The 24,035-nt window shown below is 51.7% G+C and overlaps 2 protein-coding genes across 6 annotated transcripts; one reads left to right on the plus strand and one right to left on the minus strand.

Annotated features, from left to right (window-relative positions):
• Positions 1 to 1,771: 1,771 nt before the first annotated feature.
• On the plus strand, positions 1,772 to 5,739 carry EMP3 (epithelial membrane protein 3 (MAM blood group)). Of its 3 annotated transcripts, none has more exons than XM_031459007.2 (5): positions 1,772 to 2,139; positions 3,036 to 3,230; positions 3,507 to 3,609; positions 4,496 to 4,636; positions 5,470 to 5,739. In XM_031459007.2, the coding sequence occupies exons 2-5, from the start codon at positions 3,153 to 3,155 to the stop codon at positions 5,637 to 5,639; spliced, it is 492 nt and encodes a 163-aa protein (XP_031314867.1). In that variant the 5' UTR covers positions 1,772 to 2,139; positions 3,036 to 3,152; the 3' UTR covers positions 5,640 to 5,739. The 3 variants fall into 3 exon arrangements, with proteins under 3 accessions (XP_031314867.1, XP_031314865.1, XP_031314866.1); XM_031459005.2 differs by having other exon boundaries at positions 3,072 to 3,230; XM_031459006.2 differs by having other exon boundaries at positions 1,773 to 2,139; positions 3,138 to 3,230.
• A 951-nt stretch (positions 5,740 to 6,690) lies between these two features.
• TMEM143 (transmembrane protein 143) lies at positions 6,691 to 23,921 on the minus strand. Of its 3 annotated transcripts, XM_010991698.3 has the most exons (8): positions 23,746 to 23,920; positions 23,148 to 23,388; positions 21,334 to 21,438; positions 14,316 to 14,510; positions 13,142 to 13,269; positions 11,922 to 12,201; positions 8,511 to 8,700; positions 6,691 to 7,810 (listed from the first exon to the last, which is right to left on the minus strand). In XM_010991698.3, the coding sequence occupies exons 1-8, from the start codon at positions 23,766 to 23,768 to the stop codon at positions 7,602 to 7,604; spliced, it is 1,371 nt and encodes a 456-aa protein (XP_010990000.2). In that variant the 5' UTR covers positions 23,769 to 23,920; the 3' UTR covers positions 6,691 to 7,601. The 3 variants fall into 3 exon arrangements, with proteins under 3 accessions (XP_010990000.2, XP_031314864.1, XP_064345541.1); XM_031459004.2 differs by lacking the exon at positions 23,148 to 23,388 and having other exon boundaries at positions 23,746 to 23,921; XM_064489471.1 differs by lacking the exon at positions 23,148 to 23,388 and having other exon boundaries at positions 21,334 to 21,445; positions 23,746 to 23,921.
• Between the last annotated feature and the right edge of the window lie 114 nt (positions 23,922 to 24,035).

Raw genomic sequence — 24,035 nt, forward strand, 5'->3', positions numbered from 1 at the left:
CGTTTTAGCCTTGAGATCCACTGAGTCCAAGAATTTGCCCTTTCCCCTAATCCTAGAGACCTTTATCTAGAGTCTCCCAGTACTGAATCCACTCAGGGACACAATGTCTGGTATTAATAAGCACATACAACTGTACTTACTGTGTACCAGACACTTCTCTAAGAACTGCTCCATAACACTTTTACAATTATCCCTATTTTACAAATAAACTGGGTCAGATTCATAACTCGCCCCAAATCACAGCTAATGAGTAAAATGGCTTCGAACTGAATCCAGCCAGTGTGTCTAGAGCCTGTGCTACACTGGTACCCCAGCTTCCCGAGCACCCACCCAGTCACTGAACTGCCCTTCCCTCACCGCTTCGGTGAGTCCAAAAGACCAACCACTCTCCCTTCCCCTAGCTCTGGCCCCATCACATACCCAGACATCCCATTGTCCAGTTCCCTTCCCTTTCAGGGACCCCGGATTTCAGTTCTCCAGCTCTTAATTCCACATCAGGACCCCAGACACCTGGTTCCCTGTCCTTCACTTTTCAACAGTACTCAACCCTGCAGAGAGACCCAAGTGCATAGTGGTCATCACCCCCACACACACACCCTGATTCAATAACCCAAGAAATAATAATAATAATAATAACAACAACAACAACTAACATGAAGTCCTGGTACTGCATTTTTGTTCTTCAATGGCTTCCCACTGCACTTAGAAGAAAACCCAAACTCCTTTTCTAGGCTTCAAGAGCCCTCTTTGGTTTCCCTTCCTACCACTCCTTCTCACGCCCTGTCTTCCAGCCACACTGGCCCTTCTGTCTGTTCCCTGAACAACCTGAGCTTGTTCTCAAAGGCTTGGGCACTACCTCTCCCCTCCCAGCATTCAAATCACTCCTATCTTCAAGTCTCAGCTCAGATGTTACCTCTTCAGAGAGACCTTGCCTGATGACCCTTTCAGAGTAGCCTCCCATCAATTAAAAAAAAAATTTTTTTTAAAGAACAGTCTCCAATCATATTAATGTCCCTGTATTTTAGTTCCTTCAAAGCACTTATCACTATCTGAAATTTCTCTTCTTCATTGATGTTTTGTCTTGATTGTCTGGCTGTGTCCCTTGATTAGAAGTTAAATCCACAAGAATAGCAGGGCTTCCCTCTGTTTTCTTCATTATGAACTCCTGGTTCATAAGAGATGGTCAATAAATGATGAAGAAAGGAATGCATGTGTTAGGTGTGTCCATGTACTGGTTTTAACTTACTCATTAGAGTAAGTGTCAGAATTGTTATTATCGGTGTTAGTATATTGTCAGGATTATTAGTGTTATTGTACCCACCTCATAGATTAGGAAACTGGGGCTCAGAAGTTGATCAACTTGGTCCAGGTTCCCCAGGCAGGAAATGGAAGCACTGGGCTTCTTAACTTCCACCTCCTGCCCCCTTCTAGAGTTCTACACTTCTCCATTTCCCATCCCCTGACCACCAGCAGCCCTCAGCCCCACTCCACACCGCAGAAATCTGGCCTCCTCCCTCAGCCTCCCATCCCTCTGAGTATCGGGTCCTAAGCCCCATCAAGGAAAGCAGACAGAGGTCCCAGGACAAGACCCCGAGCAGAGGCCTGAGAATCGGATCATCTCACCGCCGCTGCTGGCCCCACCCGTGGGCCCCAGCTCTGTTCCCTTCCTTCCAGGGGTGGTTCATCTCAACCGCGGGAGGGAGCCCCAGAAGATGCCTGTCTGGGGGTAGTGGGTGGGGGCCCGAAGAATGAGGAAGCCAAGTGCCAGGGCCCTCCCTCTGGCTACAGACCTCAGCTGGGTGCGGTGAGGGTGGGTATAAAAGGGTCAGTATATATTGAAAGGATTAGAGAAATAGAAGCCAGGAGAGTGAGAAGAGGGAGAGGAAGGAGGCGTAAACAGCGAGGACAAGAGAGAGACCAAAGCGGCAGGACAGAGAAAGAGAGAGGGAGAGAGAAAGGGAGAAAGGGTTCCAGGGTTGGAGGGGAGAAAGAGCGAGGGAGGCAGAGGGGAGAGCGAGGGAGGGAGGAAGGCGGCGAGAGAGGCGGGGGCCGAGAGAGGGTGGAAGGAGGGAGAAGGGCGGGGCACAGAGGCCTGAGCGAGGGACCAGACTCCAACTCTGACTTTTTCCGCCGCTCTCGGTAAGTTTCCAATCCGTTATTCGGACTGGGATTTCCTTCTTTAGTTGTGTGTGCAGCACTGGAAAGGAGACCCCCAGCCCAGGAGAGACTACCCCTACCCCAGCTCTCAGACCCCTTGACAATCCTTGTAATTTAAGAAGTGATTTCTTCGCACTTGGCATGGGAACTTGGGAAGGGGTGGGGCTTGGCAAGATTTTAGGGTTTCCAGCAGAGCCCCCTACCCAAAAGATCCCTGCAATTTTTTTCCCACGGCTGTCCACTCTCCCTTGAAGACCCTGAGGACAGGATTTTTCGTTGCGAACAATCAAAGTCTGGGGACCCTCCAGCACCCCCCCACCCCCACCCTCTCGGGACTCTAAAGAGTCATGGGAGGCTGGCTCCTGCTTCTTGGGTCTCTCCCCACCCGCAAGATATCTTGTCCATTTTCCCCACAAGATGTCCAGCAGACACTAGTCTGGCGGCAGGGTTGGGTGGGGATCTCGTGGGCATAGGCAAGGGCTGGGGTTTCCCTGGTGCTTGGAGACAGGAGGAGGTGAGATGAGTCACCCGATGACTCACCGGGTCCCCCTTCCTCCCCCCACCTCAGGAGAGGAGTGGGGTGAGTCAAGGATGCCCATCTCTGGGGGCAGCCCCCAGCTTCCGATGAATCTGAAAGGGTGGCAATATGAATTTTCATATCCTGGCTCATACGTGCCCAGGGACAGGGCTCTGAGATGATGGGAGCCACATTGCTAGTCCTACTCCTTCCTGGACCCAACAGTCTATCTCTTGCCCTCTCCGGTCTCTGGGGAATTCAGGAGCCTGGGCCCCCAGCCCCCTCCTCCTCGAGACCCAGGAGTCTGGTCCCAGCCTCCTTCAGACCAGGAGTCCAGGCCCCTAGCCCTCTTTTTCATTAGACCAGGGAATCTGGACTCAGCCCCCTTCTCTGCCAGGATTCAGGCATCTCACCGGCCCTGTGCCAACTTCTTGAAGTGACCATCCTCTACATCCCCACCCAGGCTTCCACCACGGCCATGTCACTCCTCTTGCTGGTGGTCTCTGCCCTTCACATCCTTATTCTCATCCTGCTTTTTGTGGCCACTTTGGACAAGGTAAGCCTACTTGGAATCGCGGGGCCTCCTTTTCTGCAAAGATTCTCAACAAGTTCCTCCTCTAAAGTCACTCTGGCCCCACCCCCTTTCTCTAGCATTTACCCTTCTGAGCTCTGCCTCCACCCTACCCTTTCCCCTAACGAGACCGCTTCTCCTACTTTCCTCCTAAATCCATCCTTTCTCCAGTCCAGCTCCTTCCTCCTTCAGAGTACCTCACCCTTTTCCTAACCCTTCCCAGTCACCCTAACTTTGCCCCTCTTCCTCTGTCCATCTCAGTCCTGGTGGACCCTCCCCGGGAAGGAGTCCCTGAATCTCTGGTATGACTGCACATGGAACAATGACAACAAAACGTGGGCCTGCAGTAACGTCAGCGAGAATGGTGAGGGGTGAGGGGCACTGGGGCTGATCTGCAAAAGGGAGGGGTAACCCCAAGTCTCCTCCTGGGACCAAGGATTGGGGGCCCCCAAAGTTTTGAGTGCATGGGTCTCGGTCTCAATGCTGGGTGACTGAGGCTGTTGTATGATGACCCACCTATCTGGATGGTAGGGGGAAATATGCTCATGTTCTAAAGAGGATGGTTTGAAAGCACCCCTCCCTATGATTCAGGAATGGAGATCGCATGCTATAGGTTTAAGGAATGGGGGAAAAGCTAAGATTCCGAGAAGATAGGATTATGTTTCCACAGTTCTAAGAAGACATGACAGGTGTTCTGAATGGATGGCTGGGACCAATTTGTCCAAGTTCCAAAGGGGTGGACCACATTAAGATTCTAAAGGGGTGAGGCTGAATCCTTCCAAGGTTCTAATGAAGCGAGACCAGAAGCATCTGAGTTCTAAAACGGCAGAGCTGTTATCTATCAATATTTCTAAGTGAAAGAAGGTGAAAATTATATGCTTTTCCCCTAAAAGCAAAGTAAGAGTTTCTGCTCTTATTTCTATAAAATGTTGTACTTAAGGTATCCAATGCAACAAGGCAAGAAAAAGAAATAAAAGGCATAATGCTGGGAAAGGAAGAAGTAAAAGTTTCTCTATTCCCTGTGGACATGTTTATGTAGAAAATTCTAAAGAATCTGCAAACAGCTTCTAGAACTGATGAGGGAATTTAGGAAAGTTACAGGAATCAAGGTTGACATGAGTGATATTACTTAGTATCTGAGGTTATATGGCCCTAAATGGAAGAAGGGTTGGAGGGGGGCAATGATGAGCAAGCAGGTGCAGCTGGAACTCTGGACCTGTGTGACTTCCACCTCTATCTCCTTTTTGCAGGCTGGCTGAAGGCGGTGCAGATCCTCATGGTGCTTTCCCTCATCCTCTGCTGTCTGTCCTTCATCCTGTTCATGTTCCAACTCTACACCATGCGGCGAGGAGGGCTCTTCTATGCCACTGGCCTCTGCCAGCTTTGCACCAGTGAGCACTGTTCCCTGGGAATTGAAGGGAAGGGAGGGGGGCCTGTGGGGATGCTGGGGTCCCTGAGAATGGACAGATACTGAAAGAAAACAATTCTCAACAACCCAAGGACCACCTAAAGTGCCTCCTTTAGCTGCCTCTCTGTCCCAGCACCTTACGGGAGTTGTAGTTTTCAGTGACTCGATGGTGGTTTGTGGTGTGTGTGTCTGAGTCATGGGGGAACTGGAACTCAGGGCTTCAAGAAGCCAGGGCTGGGGAAGTGGATGTGGACAAATAATTTAGATCCCAGAAATGGAGGGGGGCAGCAGGGATAGGTAGCTAATTAATATCCCAGGAGAGAACTCTAAGTTATAATAGTAGTGGTCTTATAATGTCAGCCAGCTGCTCTTTCTTGTGGACGTACCGTGTATCACACACCTCAGGGAGTTTTACGTACTTTTAAGTTTTTTGATTTCCGGTGCAAAGAGCTAAGTTAATCACAGTCCTCAATTTGGGGGACGTTACCTTTCTAGGTTTCCTTTTGTTCTGTTAATTCACTACTTCTGTGCTTGGTTTGTAGAAGAGCACTCAAAAATACTCCTTAGTTGTGTGGATGAGTAGATATTATCGTCCCATTTAATGGATGAGTAAAGGGGACGCAAAGATATTAACTAATCTGCCCAAGGCCACGCTGCAGTAGCCCCGTTGGACGACGCTGTGGGTGCGAACCACAACTCCCAGCAGACAGCGGTGCTGCGCACTCGCCCTCCCGCGGCTTCTTTGCCCCGTGGGTTGTTGGGAAATGCAGTCTTCTTGGGGGTCCTGAGTGACGTGTGGTTCCCGTCTCCCCGCAGGCGTGGCAGTGTTTACTGGGGCGCTGATCTACGCCATTCACGCCAAGGAGATCCTGGCAGAGCGTCCGTCGGGGGGCAGCTTCGGTTACTGCTTCGCCCTGGCCTGGGTGGCCTTCCCCCTCGCCCTGGCCAGCGGCATTATCTACATTCATCTGCGGAAGCGGGAGTGAGGACCGCGCGTCCCCTCACCTCCGCAGCCGGCTCCCAGCCCCGCAGCCTCTCCCCGAAGCCCCTGCCCTGGCTCCAGAAAATAAAACCGTCTAAACGCCAGTTCTGCCTTTGCCTCCTTCCTTCCTCTTGCCGGGACCCAGGCCGTTCACGCCTGATGCCCCCATCACCAGCAGCTCTGCCCTCAGAATACCCAGCTCCAGGCCCCCTCCCATCCCTTCTAACTCGGGACACAGGAGCTCAGCGTCCCGGCTGCCTTTCCCTTTCCACAGATTAAGGCCCCAGGTCCTCCTGTCTCAAGACTCAAGATTCTTTCCAAGTCTAAACCATTAGGAACCTCTGGGTAAGAGCCAGGAGTCTGAGTCTCCATGTCATCTCTCCTTGGTCCAGGGCCTCTCTCGCTCAACCAAGCAGGTTCTAGATCCTTAAGCCTCTTTTTGCTCCCTCTGACCCCTCCTCTGGGAAGATACTCCCATTTCCCTCTTGGAACCAAACCCCTCTTCTCCCCCACCAAATTCCCTGCACAAATACTGCCTCTAGTCCATATGACACCTTAGTAAAACTTAGATGACAACCCCTTTCTCCTGGCTTACTCAACCCCATATCAAGATACACGGGGAGGGGAGGGTATAGCCCAAGTGGTAGACGGCATGCTAAGCATGCGTGAGGTTCTGGGTTCAATCCCCAGTACCTCCCCGCAAAAATAACTAAATAAACCTAAACCTCCCCCACCAAAAACCAAAATACATGAGTGAAGGGGAGAGGCCAGATTTCACACCAATCCATCCCCTGCCTGTGTGCCTTAGTGCCATGAACAATTTGCCTTATCTCCTGTCTTCAGAAGACCAGTCTTTTGGGGAATGAGGGCCTCTAAGATCCTTCTCTGTGATCCACAGACAATTTCACCAACTACACACCCAGTCTCTCTAGGACTACAGCTTTCTCTGCCCAAGACCCACCCAAATGCACTTCCCCAACACTTAGAATCTTCTTTCCAGGATTCTGATGACTTCCTTCTCGGCAACCCCTGCAACTATACCCTACTCACCCAGATTTATTCAACATGATTTATTCCTTTGGGAGAGGGGACAGCGGGAGACATCGATAGATCAGTAAATATTGCACAGGCCACTGGTGGAGGCAAGATCCAGGCCGAGGTAGTTTCTGTAGGAAGGGTGAGGGACTTGGGCAGGGAAGTCACCTGAGTTTTGTTTTGGGGGCCTGAGTGGACCTGAGCCTTGGGGTGAAGATGGTCTCTGATTCCTACTGGCCCACAGCTTTCTGCCTGGGACAAAGCTCCCCACCCCTTCAGCCTGGACCAGCTGATTAGTATTTGATCAAATGGCCTGCCTTATAAGTAGCGGCAATTGGTAGAAAGATCAAGTCTCCGTTAGAAATTCTGATTGGTTGCTTGACACAGGGACAACCGGCTGCCCAAGGTTGGTAGTGCTCGGCAGCTGTCATTGGCGGGTTGCCAGAGAACCGAGCTAAACGGCTCTCATTGGCTGCGGGTTAAAGCTCCGCCTCGGTGAAGAGGATGGGCAGTTTTGCCCCGTGCGGGTGCGGGGTAAAAAGACAGTGACAGATACCCTCGGGAGGGCTCAGTTTAACAACTGTGCCTGGTGGTTTGCAGCGATGAACAGCTGTGATTGGCTGACCCTCCCTCCTCAGCCAAACCACGTTTAGATGTTTATGGTGGGGGTGAGACTAAGAGATGGAACAGGCGCTGAGCCAAAAAGCTTTGATTGGCCGCTCATCGGAAGAAGGGACCTAGCAACGGCGGGCTGCCTCGATGCGCGGCTTTGTTTAAGAAAACAGCGTAACGGAAGTGGCGGTCGCCAGGGAGTACTTCGAAGGCGGGGAGGGGCAAAGCCAAGTAGCCGTGATTGACAGCTCGTCATGGAGGAAGCGGGGCTTAGTTCCCGACCAGGTGGCTGGGCGGGGATGGGCAAGAGAGGTTTCTGTCAGGGGTTGTCACTGCTGGGTGTGGCCTTGGGGGAAGTGATAGCAGCCAATGAGTCTAGTTTGGGGAAACCCGGGGGCGGGTACATCCCGATGTTGGGGGTCAGGGCTTGCAGGTGGGCCAGGGCCCGAGTTCCGTTGAAGGCCACGTCACAGCCTGACTGGGCCAGGAGCCAGTTCTCCACCTCCGACTGGAGCCACTGGGAGGTCTCTGTAGGGGGAAAGGCAGGTGTTGTGAGGCGGTCAGACAGACCCGAAAGGACTGGGGGAGGACGACAGGGCAAGGAGTCCAAGGGTTCTGGGTTTGGGAGAAGCCTAGGGGTCGGACAAGTGTAAGAGGGGAGTCGGACAAAGCCTAGAAGACTCGGTTTTGGGGCTCTCATCTGGGGACAAGCCAGGGACCCTTGTTCAGGGAAGGGTCCCGTTGGGAAGGGACCACCTGGGGCTTACACAGGGAAGGGTAAGGGTCTCTTGGAGGCAGTATTTGGGTTCACATATAGGAAGGAGCTGGTGGGAGTGGAGAGCATGCCACAACAGGAGTCTGATCCAAGACTCTTGCCAAGGTTGAGGTTAGGAGAGGGAGGTCACCCCAGGGAAGGATCATGTCCACCAAGATCAGGAGCTAAGTCAGAGGTCCGGTCTACTGAACCAATTTCACCAGCGCGAGCTGAAAGTGGGAGGCAGACAACGGGGGTCGGGTGTCTCACTGTGGCAGGGCCACTTGGGACTACGGGGAGTCTCGACCCTGTAGGGGCAGGGTGGAGTTTGTTCAGGCGGAGCCACGTCGGAGGCCAGCCACATTGGTCTGGGGCGTGGCTCTTGGGGGAGGAGCTGCAAATGACGGAGTAGGTGGGGCCTAGCGAGGGCGGGCCCATAAAGGGGGCGGGGCCACCTGGCTCCGCGAGTCCTACCTTCCGGCCGGTTGTGGGACCCCCGGGGCCGCCGGGCCAGGAAGCTGTGGGCCAGCAGCGCCTCCTTGGCGTGCTCGTCCTGCGCGCGCAGGGCCAGGGCGCTGAGCAGCTCGGAGTTGTTGGACGTGCTGCGGTAGTAGAGCATATGCGCCAGCTCCAGCGCATGCGCGCTGCGCCGCTGTCCAAACATCTGCAGGCGGGACGAGATCCGGCAGGGGCCGGGCAGCGCTGGGACTCCACTTCCCCACCCATACACACACCCCTGGGTCAGTCACACTGGCGCCGCCCTTCCGGAGGACTCCCGGGCCCTCACCAGGCCTATTCAGTTCAGATCCCCAGGTCAGGGGACCAGGTATTTGGATTTTTATCCCCCACACTCTCGCCCCAGTGACTCCGCAGCCGCTGCCCTGGTTTGCTCATCTGAGCCACATATTAATGGCTTTATTAAGGATTTCCGGACCATATGAGTTTTAGCCTGGAAACTTTGTGTTACAAAGGTTTTTTTAAGTCCTTATCGTTTAGATACATACTAAAGTATTAACAGATATGCGTAGGATTCAAAATAATAATAATCTAAATGGTGGGAGAGTGGTAGGTCGTTAGATGAAAACTGACTGCTGCTAATTGTTGATGCTGGGTGCTGGCTACAGGGGTGCTCACCATACTATTACATTTCTGCATTTGTTTGAACTTTTCCATAATTAAAAACAAGATTTTAAACATTAAATTGTAAAGAGAAATGTTAACAGATGACAAATACTGGAAGAGCCACTTTCAGGGAAGAAGAGGGGAGGAGCAGGTCTGGGGCCCTGCTGGATACTGGCTGCCCCCTTCCCCACCCTTGGCCCCTCTTGGCCTGGCCCCCTTTCTCCAACCTTATGGTCCCTAAGGAGGGAAATGAAAGCCCACCAGTGCCCTCTGGGGCTCACATTCAAAACGTCTGTCCAGATTCCTCCTCTCACCCACAAAATGAGCTGAAGACTGCTGGGTCCTACAGCCTGCAGGCCTGGGTGCCCGTCCAACTCTGTCCCCTCCAGCTGTGAGACAGTGGTTAAGACCTAAATCCTCGGGTAGTGCTGTGAATGGAGGCAGATAACAGAAGTGCTCTAGATGCTAATAAAACACTTGGCACAGAGCCTGGCCCATAACAAGCATTTAAACATTGGCTATGATTGAATATTTCTCTACACCCCGGGCTGGAGGCTCCCCTTTAAACATAAGCGTTTTCTGCCTATAGAGCATCACCCATCTTACACGGAGACCTAAGGTGAAATGCCTCTGAAGTTAACACACCCGTGGAAAATTGCTGAAATGGCCTGCACAGTACCGATGACACGCTCTGTTGTGGACTGTACTCTCTCCTTACAAGGCCAGCACAGTCGGTCTATGTCCCCGCTTTGGAACGAATCGCCATTTCTTTGGTTGAAGGCAAGATGTAGGAATTGCATGCATTCAGGATGAGTATAAAAAATATCTTGGGTTTTGTGCCTGTTTCTGCCAAGCTTATAGAGTTGAATTCTCACAGGTTAAGGGAGCGGGTCATGTGACTCCATGGCACACAGATGAGGCCAGAACTCTCCCTGGAGAGGGCTCACCATTGGCCACCTGGATGTTCCCTTCAACACTCGTGGTGGCCCACGCTGAGTGCCCTGTCCTTCTTCACTCAACCCCTCAGTCCACTCCTCCTTCCTCCCCTGGGTTCTGTACCTGGGGTGATGCCACCATCTACTCAATCACAGGCCAGACCCCTGGCACAGACCCCACCACCTTCCCAGCAGCCTGTCAGTCTCCAGCCCCCTCCTCCTGCCTTGACTCTCTGCCTTTTCCCCTCCTCTCCAAAGCACCTAGTGCAACACCCAGCCTCCTCCTGGCCTCAGTCTCCCCCTTCCAGTCTGTCCTGACACAGCCTGACCCTGCTCCTCCCCTGCTCACAGCCCTCCCATGGCTCCCTAGTGCCCTCAAAGAGTCCGACCTCCACGGCCTGGCCCCTGAGGATTTCTCCCACTCACCTGCTCCTCCCCTCTGAACACAGTCCATGCTGAATGAGCCAATTTACCATGAACATTCCCCTGAGCCCACCCTGCTCTCTTGGGCTCCTGAGCCTTGGAACAGGCCAAGTCACCTTTAGTCTGTTCCTGGCTAACATTCATTGCCTCAGCATCAAGGTTCAGCCACCCTCTGGGGCCTCACTTCTCCCCCCTGCACCCCAGATTCCAGCCCTGTGAGACCTCCAAGCTGTGCTCACCCAGCCCCTTCTCCACCAGGCTCAATCCCTGGCTTTCAAACCTTCCCTCCAATCCCACCCGAGCCCTGGGCCTAGGCAGGAGTTGCTCCCCCTCCCCACAACCCTTCACCCTCTCAGCCAGCGCAGCCTGGTTGTTATCTGTGGGATTTATTACCAGGCCTCCTAGGAGCCCACCGGGATGGCTGCAACAGCTTGAAAACCAATGAACCAGCAAGTGAACGATCGGGTCCAACAGACGCCTCACACCAGTCCACACCCCAGGGGCCAGTGCCAGCCCTGGGGGAGTATCAGTAAAAGGCAGTCCCTCAAGGCCCACTCAGCCTCAAGATAGAGCTCACGGCTCAGGGAGCAAAGCACAAGTTGGGTGTCAGCCCCACCTGTCCCCTCGGCCATGAACCCTTGGATGGTGAATAACCTGCACGACTGTACGAGGCAGCCCTGCACTCATGTGTAGCAGAATCAGGAAGGCAGGTTGTTAAAAATACAGCTTCCAGGGCCCTAGGCCCAAAGTTTCCAACTCAGTCCACAGGGGCTAGAACACAGGGGCCGCATTTATAAAATAGCTCCCCTGGGAGGGTAGGGAAAGCGCAGTGGCAGAGCACGTGCTTAGAGTGCATGAGGTCCTGGGTTCAATCCCCAGTACCTCCATTAAAAAAAAGAAAGAAGGAAAGAAAAACAGCCCCCCTAGTGTTAATGACACCTGGCCAGGACGGGGAGGCCCAGACACAGGGAACAAGAGCCCTGTTCTCAGCAGTATAATTCATTTAATCCCGAGTTAGGTCCCATTGTCATCCAGTTTCCAGATGTGGGAGCTGAGGCACAGAGAGGTTAAGCGGCTTGTTCAAGGTCACACAGCTAGAAGACAGTCAAGCTAGATTCAAACCCAGGAAATCTGGTTCTAGAACACACATCATTCACCACGTCAAGTGTCTGTCAAAGCAGGCGCCCAGTGAGTGGCCGTGAACACCTGTGTAGCACCTGCCACGTGCCAGCACTGCACCCAGTGCCCTTCACAGAGGCACTCATTTCATCCTCACAGCAGGTCTCGCCATCCGGCCCATTTCCCAGATGAGGAAACTGAAGCACAGAGAGATAGGACGGCCTGACCTCCTGGCTGCACACCAAGGAAAAGGGACCCGGGAGGCTTGGCGGGGTGGCCCACTTACCTTGGAGGCCCGCAGGCCCATGAAGGCAGCAAAGAACAGCAGCAGCAGGGAGGTGGCCATCTTGAAGTCAGAGAGCACGACCATGCCCACATTGACAAAGAAGACCACACCTGAGACGACCAGCGTGAAATTGAGCAGGGCACGCTGCAGGGTGGACGTGCGCACCTTCAGCTCGGGCAGCAGCTGCTCCAGGCCCTCCAACGGTGTGTCCTTGAAACTCTTCAGCACCAAGTGCCCCTGCTTTGTCCGGGCTGCTAGCACCACCCGTTTAAAGTATCTCCTGATGGACAGAGATGGAGGGGCGAGGGTAGTCAGGACCGCCCTGGGAAGCCCCCTCCGGCCCCAGGGCACTCTCTCTGACTCTGCAGTCGCACCATCATTTTAAAACCTACTTAACAATGGTTGGAGGAAAGTCAGAAATAAGTTTTGTGTCCAACAACAGGGGATCAGTTACATAATGCAATTCCCTATCATTGGACACATAGGTTTGCATCTTGATTTTATGGACTTAATAAATGAGAGTTGAAGAAGATTCCTTAGTTAATTTTCAAAATCAAATTCTAGATATATTTCAGAGTATCTGTTCAGTGCCAGGAGTGCTATGTAGCTCTGGAGAGACAAGAAAATGAGTCAGTTGCTGCCTTTGCAGAGCTTATAGTCCAGTGGGAGAAACAGATAATTAAGCAGTCTGCAAGTATAAATATCTCCCTGGCATAGATTCCTGGAAGTGGAATTACTGGTTTAAGGGATATGAGGGGCTTTTTGTCTTTGGTTTTTGTTTTGTTTTTGGATTTGTGACCCTATTTGATAAACTGATTTCCAGAAGGACTGGGTGATACACAGGCCCACTGGCCGACTCTGAGAAGATCTGGCTGTCTTGACCCTACTCTGGATTTGAATATCCTCTGTTAAAAATATGATGTTCATCAGAATCCCAGCTGCTCCACTTTTTCAGAATGTGGCCTTCCCTCTCTGAGTCTCAGTTTTCCTCATCTGGAAAATGGAGAGAAATGGAGAGAAATGTTCCTAACCTTTCTCTTCCCCTGGGAATTGTAGTTCTTACTTCTTGGGAAGGAAAGGTAGTATTGATTTACCCCTCCCCCTTTCTCGACTTCCCACCCAGGTCCCAGACACCCAGATCCAGACACTGACCTGTCAGTCCCCTCTCGACTCTAACCTGGCTCCCTCTTGCTGCAGCTGGGGAACAAGGGTCGCCTCACCTCTCTGCGGGGGGCGACTTGAAGAAGCCACGCTTGGAGCCCACGCTGGACTTACGGGGCATCTGCCCAACTCGCTGGCCCAGGGCCCAGAAATGCATGTAGATATACTGATCCAAATTTATTGTCACCTGTCAAGGGGGAGGAAGGAAGCAGAGGCAGCTGAGTATAACCTGGGATGTGAGTGCAGGATATTAGAATTAGATGCTTCTCCCCACAAGGATTTCCCCAGCCACCCCTAACTCGCCTTCCCAGGCTTATCATCACCCTGTGTCATTACCCTGCCATGCCAGGGCAGCCATGTATGGTTGTTCATGCTGTACACTGCACAAGGGCACCCCATCCAAGATGGCACCATTCACATCATAGGCATCTTTACTACCATATTTCTGAGAATCTAAGATGCTACTGATTTTAAAATACTGTATTATTTTATGAAATAATAAAAACAGTTTATTTCCCCAGCTAAGAGGGAAAATATATTGCCAATTAAACTATGTCACACCACCGCTTATAAGTCACAACCCAATTTCAGAGATGATAACTTTGGAAGATTTTAGTAGTTTTATCATAATTTTGTTGACTTTAACAATGAGTGTTTTGGATTATCTATGATAGTCAGCTTCCATATCTGCAGGTTTCACATCCAGTGATTCAACCAACTACGGGATGGAAAATATATATTCTTTAAATTCCAGAAAGTTCCAGAAAGCAAAACTGGAATTTGCTGTGTACCAGCAACTATTTTACATAATATTTACATTGTATTGGGTATTATAAGTAATCTAGAGATGATTTAAAGAATACTGGGGGATATGCATAGATTATAAGCAAATACTATGCCATTTTATATAAGGGACTTGAATATCCTTGGATTTTTTATATCCACAGGGGTCTTGGAACCAATCCGCTCCCATACCAAAGGACAACTGTATTACAGTTCTCTGGCAGATGGTGATAAAGTCCCTAGTCCTAACAAGATCTGTTTCTTACGATACTTTTCCTACAGATGTCAGTGAAGTAAACTGAGAAAGATGAGACTTTTTCTTCAAAGGCGCCACGTGGACTGGTGCCCTGTGTTCAAGACTGCAACTCCCAGCAGCCTCTGCCTCCCAAAGGCGCCACCCCTGCCCCAAGGCCTTCAGGGAGTTTTGGTTCTCCTCTGGAAGACAGGCACCTGGACCTCATCTTGAGGGTGATGGACCACCAGAGCGTAGGCCATGGCGTCCTCGGAGAGCAGGGAGAAGTTGGCCTGAGCCAGCAGGGGTTCCAAAGCCTGAAGCACTTCCTGCTCTTTGGACAGACGCTGGGAGTCGGTAAGTGAAGGCTGGTCAAGGGTCTCCCTGTCAGGGTTGATGGGGTCATACAAGGCCTGAGGAGAGAGTCAGAGAGAAGAAAAATGGGCTATGTCATAGCCTGAGGGATTATGGGTACACATAAGGATGTTCCTGGCCCCATCCTTTAAATAATGGGGGACCCCCAGGCTTGATTCTGGGCTCTCTTCCCTTCTCTCTCCTGGAGCTCACTCTAAGTTGCCTCTCCATTCGCGCCTTTAAACACTGTCTCTGTGCATATAACTACCCAGCTCACGTCTCCAGCTCGGACCTCTCCTCCAAGTTCTGGACCTAAAATCCATTTCCAGTGCATGATTCTGTCCTCCCCTTCTCCAATGGAAATAGAGGTGAAAGCAGCATAGGGCTGCCCAGATAGACTACATTTCCCAGCCTCCCTTGAGGCTAGGTGTGGCCCAGAGAATTCATCCTAGTTCTGCCTACAACCCAGTTTTGACCCCACAAGGGTGAAGACAATGCCCTTAGGCGATGGCAGAGTACCAAGATGGAAGGACCCTGGGCCCCAGCCTAATCTCATGTGAAACAGAGCCACCTGTCCACCCTGGCCCACTTGCCACAAGGCCGTGAAGTGGAAGGGAAAGAATCCTCCACCTTCTTTAAACCATTGCATTGTGGGGCCTGCTTGTTACAGCAGCTAAGCCTTTACAGTAACTGATACAAACTCTCTACTTGACATTTCTTTTGGGATGTCACGGTCACCCTCAAATCCAACATGTCAAGCCCATAAGATCACATCCTCCCATCCCCGTCTTCCAACAAAATAACCATTTTAGGTTTCCCCTCCCAAACGTATTCATTCCAACCATCCCTGGCCTCTCCCCTGAGCATCAGACTCTCATATCCCATTATGTCTTTGGCATCTCCCATTGGGTGTCTAATGGTATCTCATATCTAACAAGGCCCCAGGAGAATGCCTCCTCCTCCCCTGGCCCAGTCCTCTCCTTTCAGGAAGTGGTACTATCACCTATTCACATGCTCTGATCAGAAACCACATCCTTGATTCCTTTCTTATCCTCGCTCCCATATCTAATCCTTTAGCAAATTCATTTGCCAAAACTCGGAATCGCTCTTGCCTCCATCTTCCCCTCCTGCCGCCTTCTCATTCCTGCCACCTTCACCTGTCACCTCACTTCCAAACCAGTCTCCACCCAGCTGTCACAAAGAGCTTATTGAGATTATAAACGGATCCCACACCCTGTCTCTCCAACGGCTTCCCACTGCATTTGGAATAAAATCCAGGCGCTTTCTAAAGGAACTTCAAGGTCCCTACATAACTGCTCACTGCCTTGCCCACCTCAGCTTACACACCCACCACTCCCCCCTCGAAAACTTGTCAGATGAATGAATGAATGAACAAACAAATAAATGAAAGAGCAAGCTTCCGGGTGGCTTGCCTATTTGCTCACAGAGAGATGGAGTTTCAGGGTGACACGTGACTTGTCCCAGACTATACAGCAAGCCACAGAGGGAAATCACCCCTCGGTAAAACCAGCCCATACACACAACCCTCTGTGTGTCTCTCAGGAGAGGCAGCCTTAAGGAAAAACTCGTGGAGATCAGGTGCGGCTTTGAAGTGGGAAGAATGACCTGGACAAAGGTTTGGAGGCAACTGAGCCAGCACAGCTGGGTGATGCGGGAGAAATACGAGCCTAGCAAATCCTCGTCTAAACTACCTCCAGAGCTGGGTCATGCTGGCAGAGGACGAGACTGGAGCCCAAAGCTAAGGCCTGTGCCCAGGTCCTTAGCCAGGTCTTGGACTCACAGAATGACCTTGAATATTCCATTCCTGGGGCTGAGCTGCAGTTTGAGAGTGAGGGGATCTCAGAGCTGGAGGACAGCAAAATCTACATCCGTCAGACATCCCCTGCAAGCCAGATTCTCTTCTGGGAACTTCACATCCACCTGGGGCTTCAAGCCAGAAATCTGGACCTCGCAGGTGACCCCTGATGCTCCCTCCCCTCACATGATAAATCACAGTCACACTGATTCCACCTCCAAATCAGATCACTGCTTCACCCAGCTCTTTCCTCCCACCAGCCCTGCCCCATCCACACCATCACCGCCTTCTCCTGCCTGGATGAGTGGTCTCCCCAAGTCCCCTCCCCTCCCTCCTCTGCCAAACGGTTCTCCACATAGCAGCCAGGCAGGTCTCACCCAACAGTAACAACAATAGTGATAAATGAAAATGGCAACTTACATAGCACTTATTACGTGTCAGGCGCTGCTTGAATGATGTTATCCACATTTGCACAGTGTGCCTCATTTATAGTTGTGGCAACTGAGGCTCAGAGAGGTTAAGTAACAGGCCAAGGTCACACAGCCAGGAAGTTGGATATCAGGAATCACACATCCAATCAATCTCCTACTAAGACACTTCCCAGGCTCTTACGGCCCTCAGGAAGGAGGACCATGCTCCATACTACAGCCTGCAAGGCCTCCCAGGGCCTGACACCACAACCCTCTTTGGTTGTTCTACACTAAAGCCACCACACTGGCTTTAGTTCCTCCAGGCACAAGGACTTTGCATATGCTGTTGGGACACTCTCCCTGCCCCTCTTCCTGCCTTCTTCCCTTTCCCCAACTGAATTCCTGCTCCTCCATCATATTCCTGCTCCCTTATCACAAAAAGCCTTCCTCCACTCCCTAGGCTGAGCAGGGCTGCCCGGTGCAGTTGGGCAGGATGTGCACTGCACGAATGTGCCAGACCTAAGAGGTACCATTGTAGATGCTATAGATCTAGACATTTATCATCACAGTCACCCTTTCATAGGGACATAAAGGGTACAGAGCAGCACCGTCCAAAAGAACTTCCTGCAGTGATGAAAACATCTAGATCTGCACTGTCCACTGGGACGCCTCTGGCCGCAGATGGCAACAGAGCACTTGAAACCTGGTGGATGCAACTGAGGAATGGAATTTAAACTGTTATTTAATTTCAATTCTTCCCAATTTCAACAGCCATGTGTACATAGGGACTGTCATATTAGACCACCCCAGGCTTGGGAAAGGAGCACCTTTTTCTAATTTGTACACAGACCCTGGGGCAGACACCGAGGTCAGTTTGGACATCTGCTCAGACACTGGCCTTCACAGTCTGAATTCATCCAAGCACTGGGGGAGAGCATCTGCCTCAGGGCTGTCCCCACCACCCAAATTCCGCTCCCTGAGGGCAGGGGGCAGGCTCGAGTTCTCTCCTCGGTGAAGCCGCAGCACCTGCACGGGACTGGGCACAAACATCTGCTGAAAGGATGAACGATGTCATCGGGTCTTTGTGGCAGGTGTTACTATTTCCTATCCTCGAGCATTCCCCTGGGGACCACACATGGCATCTGTCTACTGAGGACCCCCAGACTTCTAACTCTACTCTGACGTCTTTCCTAGGCTCCAGACACACAGCCAAGAGCCTATTCCACACTTTCGTGAAGATGTCCAACGGGCCTCTGGAGGCTTCCACACGGGCATCCAATGGGCCTCCTCTCAGACCTGCTGTGCCAAGCCTTGGGGTCCCGAGACTCCTCCCAAGAGCTGCTCCTTTTGCCACCTTATGCATCTCAAAAGAGGCCAAGTCCACACTTCCAGGTGCTCGAGCCCAAAGCCTCAGGTCATCCTGGACCTCTCTCTTTCTCATACATCCAACCCACCAGCAAGTCCTGATTGTCCTGCATTCAAAATCCATCCAGAACCTGACTTCTCATCCTCTGGGCTGTTGGGGTGGCCTCAGCCCTGGTCTCCCTGCTCCCATCCTCACCCCCTAGTCTGTTCCCCACACAGCCACCAGAGGGCGCCCATTGTAACCTAAGTCAGCTCATGCTTTTTTTTCTCTGCTCAGAACCCTGTGGTGGCCCACACCTCACTCAGAGTCAAAGCAAAGTCCTCACTGTGTCCCACAAGGCCCTGCAGTATCTGGCCCTGGGTGCCCTCTCTGCGCTCCTCTCCAGCCCTCTCCCCCTCACTCAGCCTCCTTGCTGTTCCTCCCACACACCATGCACACTCCTGCCACAGGGCCTTTGCACTTACTCTTCCCACAGATCTCCACATGGCTCCCTCTCGCCTCCTTTGGGTCTCGCCTCCTTTGCGTTACCTGCTCAAAGTTCACCCCCTCAGTGAGGCCCTCCCTGACTACCCTACCTAAAATGGCAAAGACACTTCTACTTTCTTTTTCTCCTTACTTAGGGTTTCCAGATGTAGCCCAGAAGAAATGAAATACAGGACACCAAGTTAAATCAGATTTTCAAATCAACAACAAATAATTTTTCAGTTTAAGTAGGTCCTATACAATAGTTGAGGATTGTACTGCATGGGACGTAATTATACTTTAAAAAAAACTATTCAGAGCATATCTGAAAGTCAAATTTCACTGGGTTTAGAGGGTTGAATAGGTGTCTCCTCTAAATTCTTGCCCCCTGGAAACTCAGAATATGACCTCATTTGGAAAGAGGGTCTAATGGCAGGTGTCATTCAGGTAAGGCTCAAGATGAGATCATACTGGATTAGGGTGGCCCTCAATTCAATGACAGTGTCCTTATAAGAGACAGAAAAGGACACACAGACAAGAAGGTGATGTGGAAGATGGAAATAGAGACTGGAGTGATGTGTTAAATGTTTATATAATAACATTTTTTTAATAACAAAAAAAAACCACACACACATACACACACACTCTTCTCAGGTGCCCCAGAGAAGAGCTTGGAGGTGGGCAGACAGGGGCACAAATCCTAGCTCTGCCACTTGGGACCCACAGGATCTTGGGCACACCCGGGTCCTCTTGGAGCCTCAGTCTCTGTCTCTGCAAGTGGGGCTGATGTCAGCTGCTCCTCCAGGCCGCTGGAAGGCGCTGATGAGCCTGACATAGGGGGCTGTTGCTGCCACTCATCAAAGCAAAGGGGGAGCTGGGAGGGGCGGGGCAGTGTGCAGTAAAGGGTGAACTCAGCAGGCCTGGGTTGTCTAAATCCAGCACATTCCAAAGAACTGGCCCTTGCCTGGCTCCTGGGAGGGAGCCTCTAAGCCCTTGGACTAACCTGCCTGGTAAGAGTGTCTTGGTTTACGGATGGGGGGGCGACTTGGGACACATCTGATGGTCTATGCTAACAATGTGATTTACGGTGGGGCCTTGTGCCACAGGGTATCAGCTTGACCTCCAGAGGGGCTGGAGACTGAGGTCAGCCACTCGGGCAGTCCGTCTTACCTCCACGACCAAACCTCAATAAAAACCTTGGAAACCAAGGCCCCGGTGAGCTTCCCTGGTGGGTGATGCTCTGTGCGTGTTGTCACATCGTTGGGGAAAGCTGTTCCCATGACTCTGCTGGCAGAGGACAACCAGAAGCTCTCGCTCCGCCCCCTCGCCTTTTTCCTTTGCAATTTGATTTGCTATCCTTTTGCTGTAATAAACAACTACTGTGAGCGTAACGGCTTTTCTGAGCTCTGTAAGTCCCTGGAGAAAAATCAATGAATCTGTGGGTGTTCTTGGGGACCCCAACACAGGATCCCAGGATAAGGAGGATGCTGAGAATTTGGCTTCCTGGCATCGCTCTTCTCTGGAGTTCCACTTCTCTCTGGCTGCTCCTGGTCCATCCCTCTTACTGGTTCCAGTTCCCCTTCTTGACCTCAAGACTGACACTCCCCAGGGCTCAGCAAATACCCCTGGTGGTCTCCTGTGGTACCTTCTAGATCCTCCCAGGATTTTTTCTTAGCCCAGACCCCTTGACCTCCAGACTGTGGGCATTCTAGTCCATCTCTCTACCTGGCTGTCCAATAGGCAGCTCAGATTCCTAAGTCCGAGACTGTGCCCTCCATCTTCCCCGCAGATCTGTCTCCCGCCCCTGCTGTCTTCTGCATCTTCGTAAGTGGCAGCTGGAGGCGCCCCCTGACTCCTGGCTTTCCCTCAAGGCCCTGCGCACACGGCCGAAAGCAGATGCCTTCCAACCATTATCAGCGTCTGCCCACTTTTCACCACTTCCACTGCTATTTCTCTTGTCAGAGCTGCCATTACCTCTCACCTGGACAAATTTAATAGACTCTTTAATAGATCTCCCTGCCTCTGAGAGCCTGTTCCCCACAGGGCAGCCAGAAGGATCATGTTAACACATATATCAGCTCATGACCCTCTGCTCTGAGACCTCCTGCAGCTCCCAGCTCCCTTAGCACGAAAGCCAAGCCCTCACCATGGCCCGCAGTCCGGGCACAATTTGCCCCCACTCCCGCTCTGCTCTCAGCCCTCATCTCCTGCCCTCTCCCCTTCCAGCCAGTGGTCCCACTGCTGTTCCCCCAACACTTCGGGGATCTCTCTCACTTCAGGGCCTTTGCACTTGCTCTTCTCTCTGCCTGGAATATCCTTCCCCAGACACTTGCTATCAGGCTTGCAGTGTCTCTGTACTCAGGTCTTAACTCACCTGTCACCTCCTTAGGGAAGCCTTCCCTGACTACCCTGTCTAAAATAGGCCCCCATCTGGTCCCTCTCTATCCTGCCTCAATCTCTTTTTCCTTGTTCTTCATAGCACTTAGCACTCCTGGGTATCATATTTTATATGTATTGACTTATCATCTCCCCACATGAATTCCACAAGGGCGTGGCTTCATCTGTCTGTTCGCTGCTTCATCCCAAGTGCTTAATACTTTCACTTTTTAATTTCAAAATTACTGTTTTTTTTTCTTTTTTCATGGAGGTACTGGGGATTGAACCCAGGACCTCGTGCATACTAAGCATGTGCTCTACCACTGAGCTAACCCATCCCCCATCCCCAGTGCTTAGAACTGGGGCCAAGCTCCCAGGAGGTGCTCAGAGAATTTTTGCTTAATAAACAGGCAAACAAGGACAACAGGCACCCCCCCCCACCCCGTGCTCACCTGCAGCTGGGCCAGGATGTGATGGTAATGGAACAAGGTACAGAAGTCCACATGGGCGGCAAACTCCTCCAAAGCCACTTTATCCGCAGGACTGGAATGGAACTCCTGTAACCTCAGGAAGCAAAACTTCTCTTTAGGCCTCTCCCTTCTTCCTTAGGGGGAGGAATTCTTTCCCGGGCAGCCCTAACAGACAATCAGAGCTCTGAGCTCTTTAAAATGTTGTGATTCGTTGTGCTTTTTAGGGGGGTGGGGTGGGCACTGATCAGTTTTACTGACCAAGAAACTGACGTAGCCTCAGAGAATGAAAAAGGGATGGCTTACAGAGCTAGACATTCAAGTTCCCGCTTTGACATTTACTGGCCGGCATTGACACAATGCTTATTGTGTGCCAGGCACTGTTTGCCAGCATGATATCATCCCCCATAGGATGCAAGGAGGCTGATGGAATTATAACCCTCATTACTCAGAGGGGACCCTGAGGTTCAGGAAAGTCACTTACTGAGGACCACACTGTCTCTGTAAAGAGAAACTTGAGACTCCAATCTGGGCCTGTCTGACTCCAGAGCACGCATATTTAACCGCTTTTTTATATTTCCTACCTCGGTGCCCTGGGTGAATGTCATCAACTCTCTGAGCCTGTTTCCTTATTGGCAACAGAGGCTCACAACCTCTTTCTCAAAAAAGCAACGGTGAGAATTTGATGTGATTATGTGTGCCTGTATACATACCTCTGTGTTCATGTGTGTGTATATCTATCTGTGTGTGTGGCTAAAGTCCAGCATAGGACTTAGTCTCTACAGAGGTATTTAATTAATAATCTTAAAAATTTTTTATTTATTTATTTATTTTTAATGGAGGTCCTGGGGATTGAACCCAGGACCTCATACATGCTAAGCATGTGTCCTACCACTGAGCTGTTTCCCTCCCTCTAGTCAATAAGTATTAAATGAATGAATGATAATCCAGAATAGTCACAAGGGTCATAGTAGCTTAAGCTTGGGAGCAGGGCCAGGACTAAGCAGATGCAAGTGAAGCAACTAAGGTGCAAAATTTAAAGAAGGCGCTCACTCTTACAGTCACGCAAGTGCCTACTTGCTTCACCCTAGTTGCTGCCCTGCTCTGGAATTAGACTACTTCGGTTCAAATCTGGGCCACTAGTCATGACCTTGGGTGAGTCACTTTCCTTCTCCTGCTTCAGTTACCTCATTTGTAAAATGGGCATGATGGTTGTACCTCTTTTATTGGATTGTTCAATAATTCAAGAATACATGGAAAATGCCTAGCACAGTGCCATGTAGTAAGAGCTCAAATAGTGTGATATAATTATAATGACAGCTGCGTAGCTATAATTATTAGGTAGTAGCAATAGTAATGATGAGGATGATTATTATACCCATTTTGCAGAGGAAAAAACCAGGCCCCAGCAAGTGCTTGTTCTAGCCTCCAGTACAAGCTAGAGGCTAGAGGGGGAAGGGTATATATAGCTCAAGTGGTAGAGCGCATGCTCAGCACCCAAGAGATCAGGGTTTCAATCCCCAGTACCTCCTCCAAGCAGAAATAAATGATGAAACCTAATTACCTCCCCCTCATAAAACAAGCTAGAGGCTGAAATTGCTGCTGCATCTGCATCTCAGAGGTCTATCCCCTGCATTCCAACTCACGCCACGCCCACTTGGGGGGGGCCGGTGACGTGAACGCGAACTACAACTCCCAGTGGGCGCCAGGGCAGCCTTCTATAGCATGAAGCGCTATACTGCCGCGAGGCTTGCCGGGAGTCGTAGTCCCCAGGCTCTTGGACCCGGGGCGGGCGGTACCTGTATCAGGAGGCGGAGCAGCTGCTCCTTGGAGAACGGGATGAACCGCTCGCGGTACTGCTGGGACCAGTCGCGGGGTTGCGTGGGGTTCCACATCCTGCGGTACTCCCCCATCTTGGCCGCCAGCGATGACAGGGCCCGGGGGTGCCCAAGGACCGTGGGCAACAGGGTCCATACTCGGACCCTGGATCCCCAGACCCCCCGGGTCACATGCAGCATAGCCAGACCCTTTCCCCGGAGCCTAAACGAGGGAAATAGGGCTGAGGTCAAAGGTCATTTGGCGGACAAGCGCCCTCTCCACCTCCAGGTCCCAACAGTTTCTACCCCAGGATGGGCTCAGAGCCCATCCACCAGCCTCGTAGGCCCTCCTGCCCGTCCCCTCTCACACTGTTCAGTTGGCCTGGGTCCCTGGCAGAGGTCAGAGTTCTTAGGTCTAGGGGCGTTTTGCGGGTCCCAGAAGCCCTGTGGTGGTACAACTGGTCTCTGAAGGGTCTAGGCGGCAGGTGGATCTTAAGAGCATAGGAGATGCTCAGAAGAATACAGAGGGGTTGCAGAGCCGCCCTCCCCCGGCCATGCAGCCCTTGACCCTTTCCCTCACCTTAGCCAACGCTCGACTGTCATTGAGCCTCCTGCGCATGTGCAGAAAAGCGTCCTGGGCCTCCGAAGTTCGGCTTCAGTTCGCAGTAAGACGCATGCGCAAAGCCTGGGTCATTGAGCAGGTCCTATTCTAATGCCCTGTCCCGACTGCGCATGTGCAACCTTCTTGCGCCACACCCTTTCCTAGGGCTCAGCGCAGGCGCTGCAGAAGTATCTCCTTGTCCACTAGCCTTAAAGGAAAAGGGGCGGGGCAGGCGCGAGACTCCCGGGACGGCTGGGGCGGGGCAGACC

The sequence above is a fragment of the Camelus dromedarius genome, chromosome 9 (assembly GCF_036321535.1).
Source record: "Camelus dromedarius isolate mCamDro1 chromosome 9, mCamDro1.pat, whole genome shotgun sequence".
Taxonomy (NCBI): domain Eukaryota; kingdom Metazoa; phylum Chordata; class Mammalia; order Artiodactyla; family Camelidae; genus Camelus; species Camelus dromedarius.

Coding starts and splice junctions, on each gene's coding strand:
- EMP3 (XM_031459007.2), top strand. CDS start 3,153: ATGTCACTCCTCTTGCTGGTGGTCTCTGCCCTTCACATCCTTATTCTC. Junction 3,231..3,506: donor TTGTGGCCACTTTGGACAAG/GTAAGCCTACTT, acceptor TGTCCATCTCAG/TCCTGGTGGACCCTCCCCGG. Junction 3,610..4,495: donor CAGTAACGTCAGCGAGAATG/GTGAGGGGTGAG, acceptor TCCTTTTTGCAG/GCTGGCTGAAGGCGGTGCAG.
- TMEM143 (XM_010991698.3), bottom strand. CDS start 23,768: ATGACAGTCGAGCGTTGGCTAAG. Junction 14,511..21,333: donor ACATCCTGGCCCAGCTGCAG/GTGAGCACGGGG, acceptor CTCTCTCCTCAG/GCCTTGTATGACCCCATCAA. Junction 8,701..11,921: donor TGGGCCTGCGGGCCTCCAAG/GTAAGTGGGCCA, acceptor TCCCGCCTGCAG/ATGTTTGGACAGCGGCGCAG.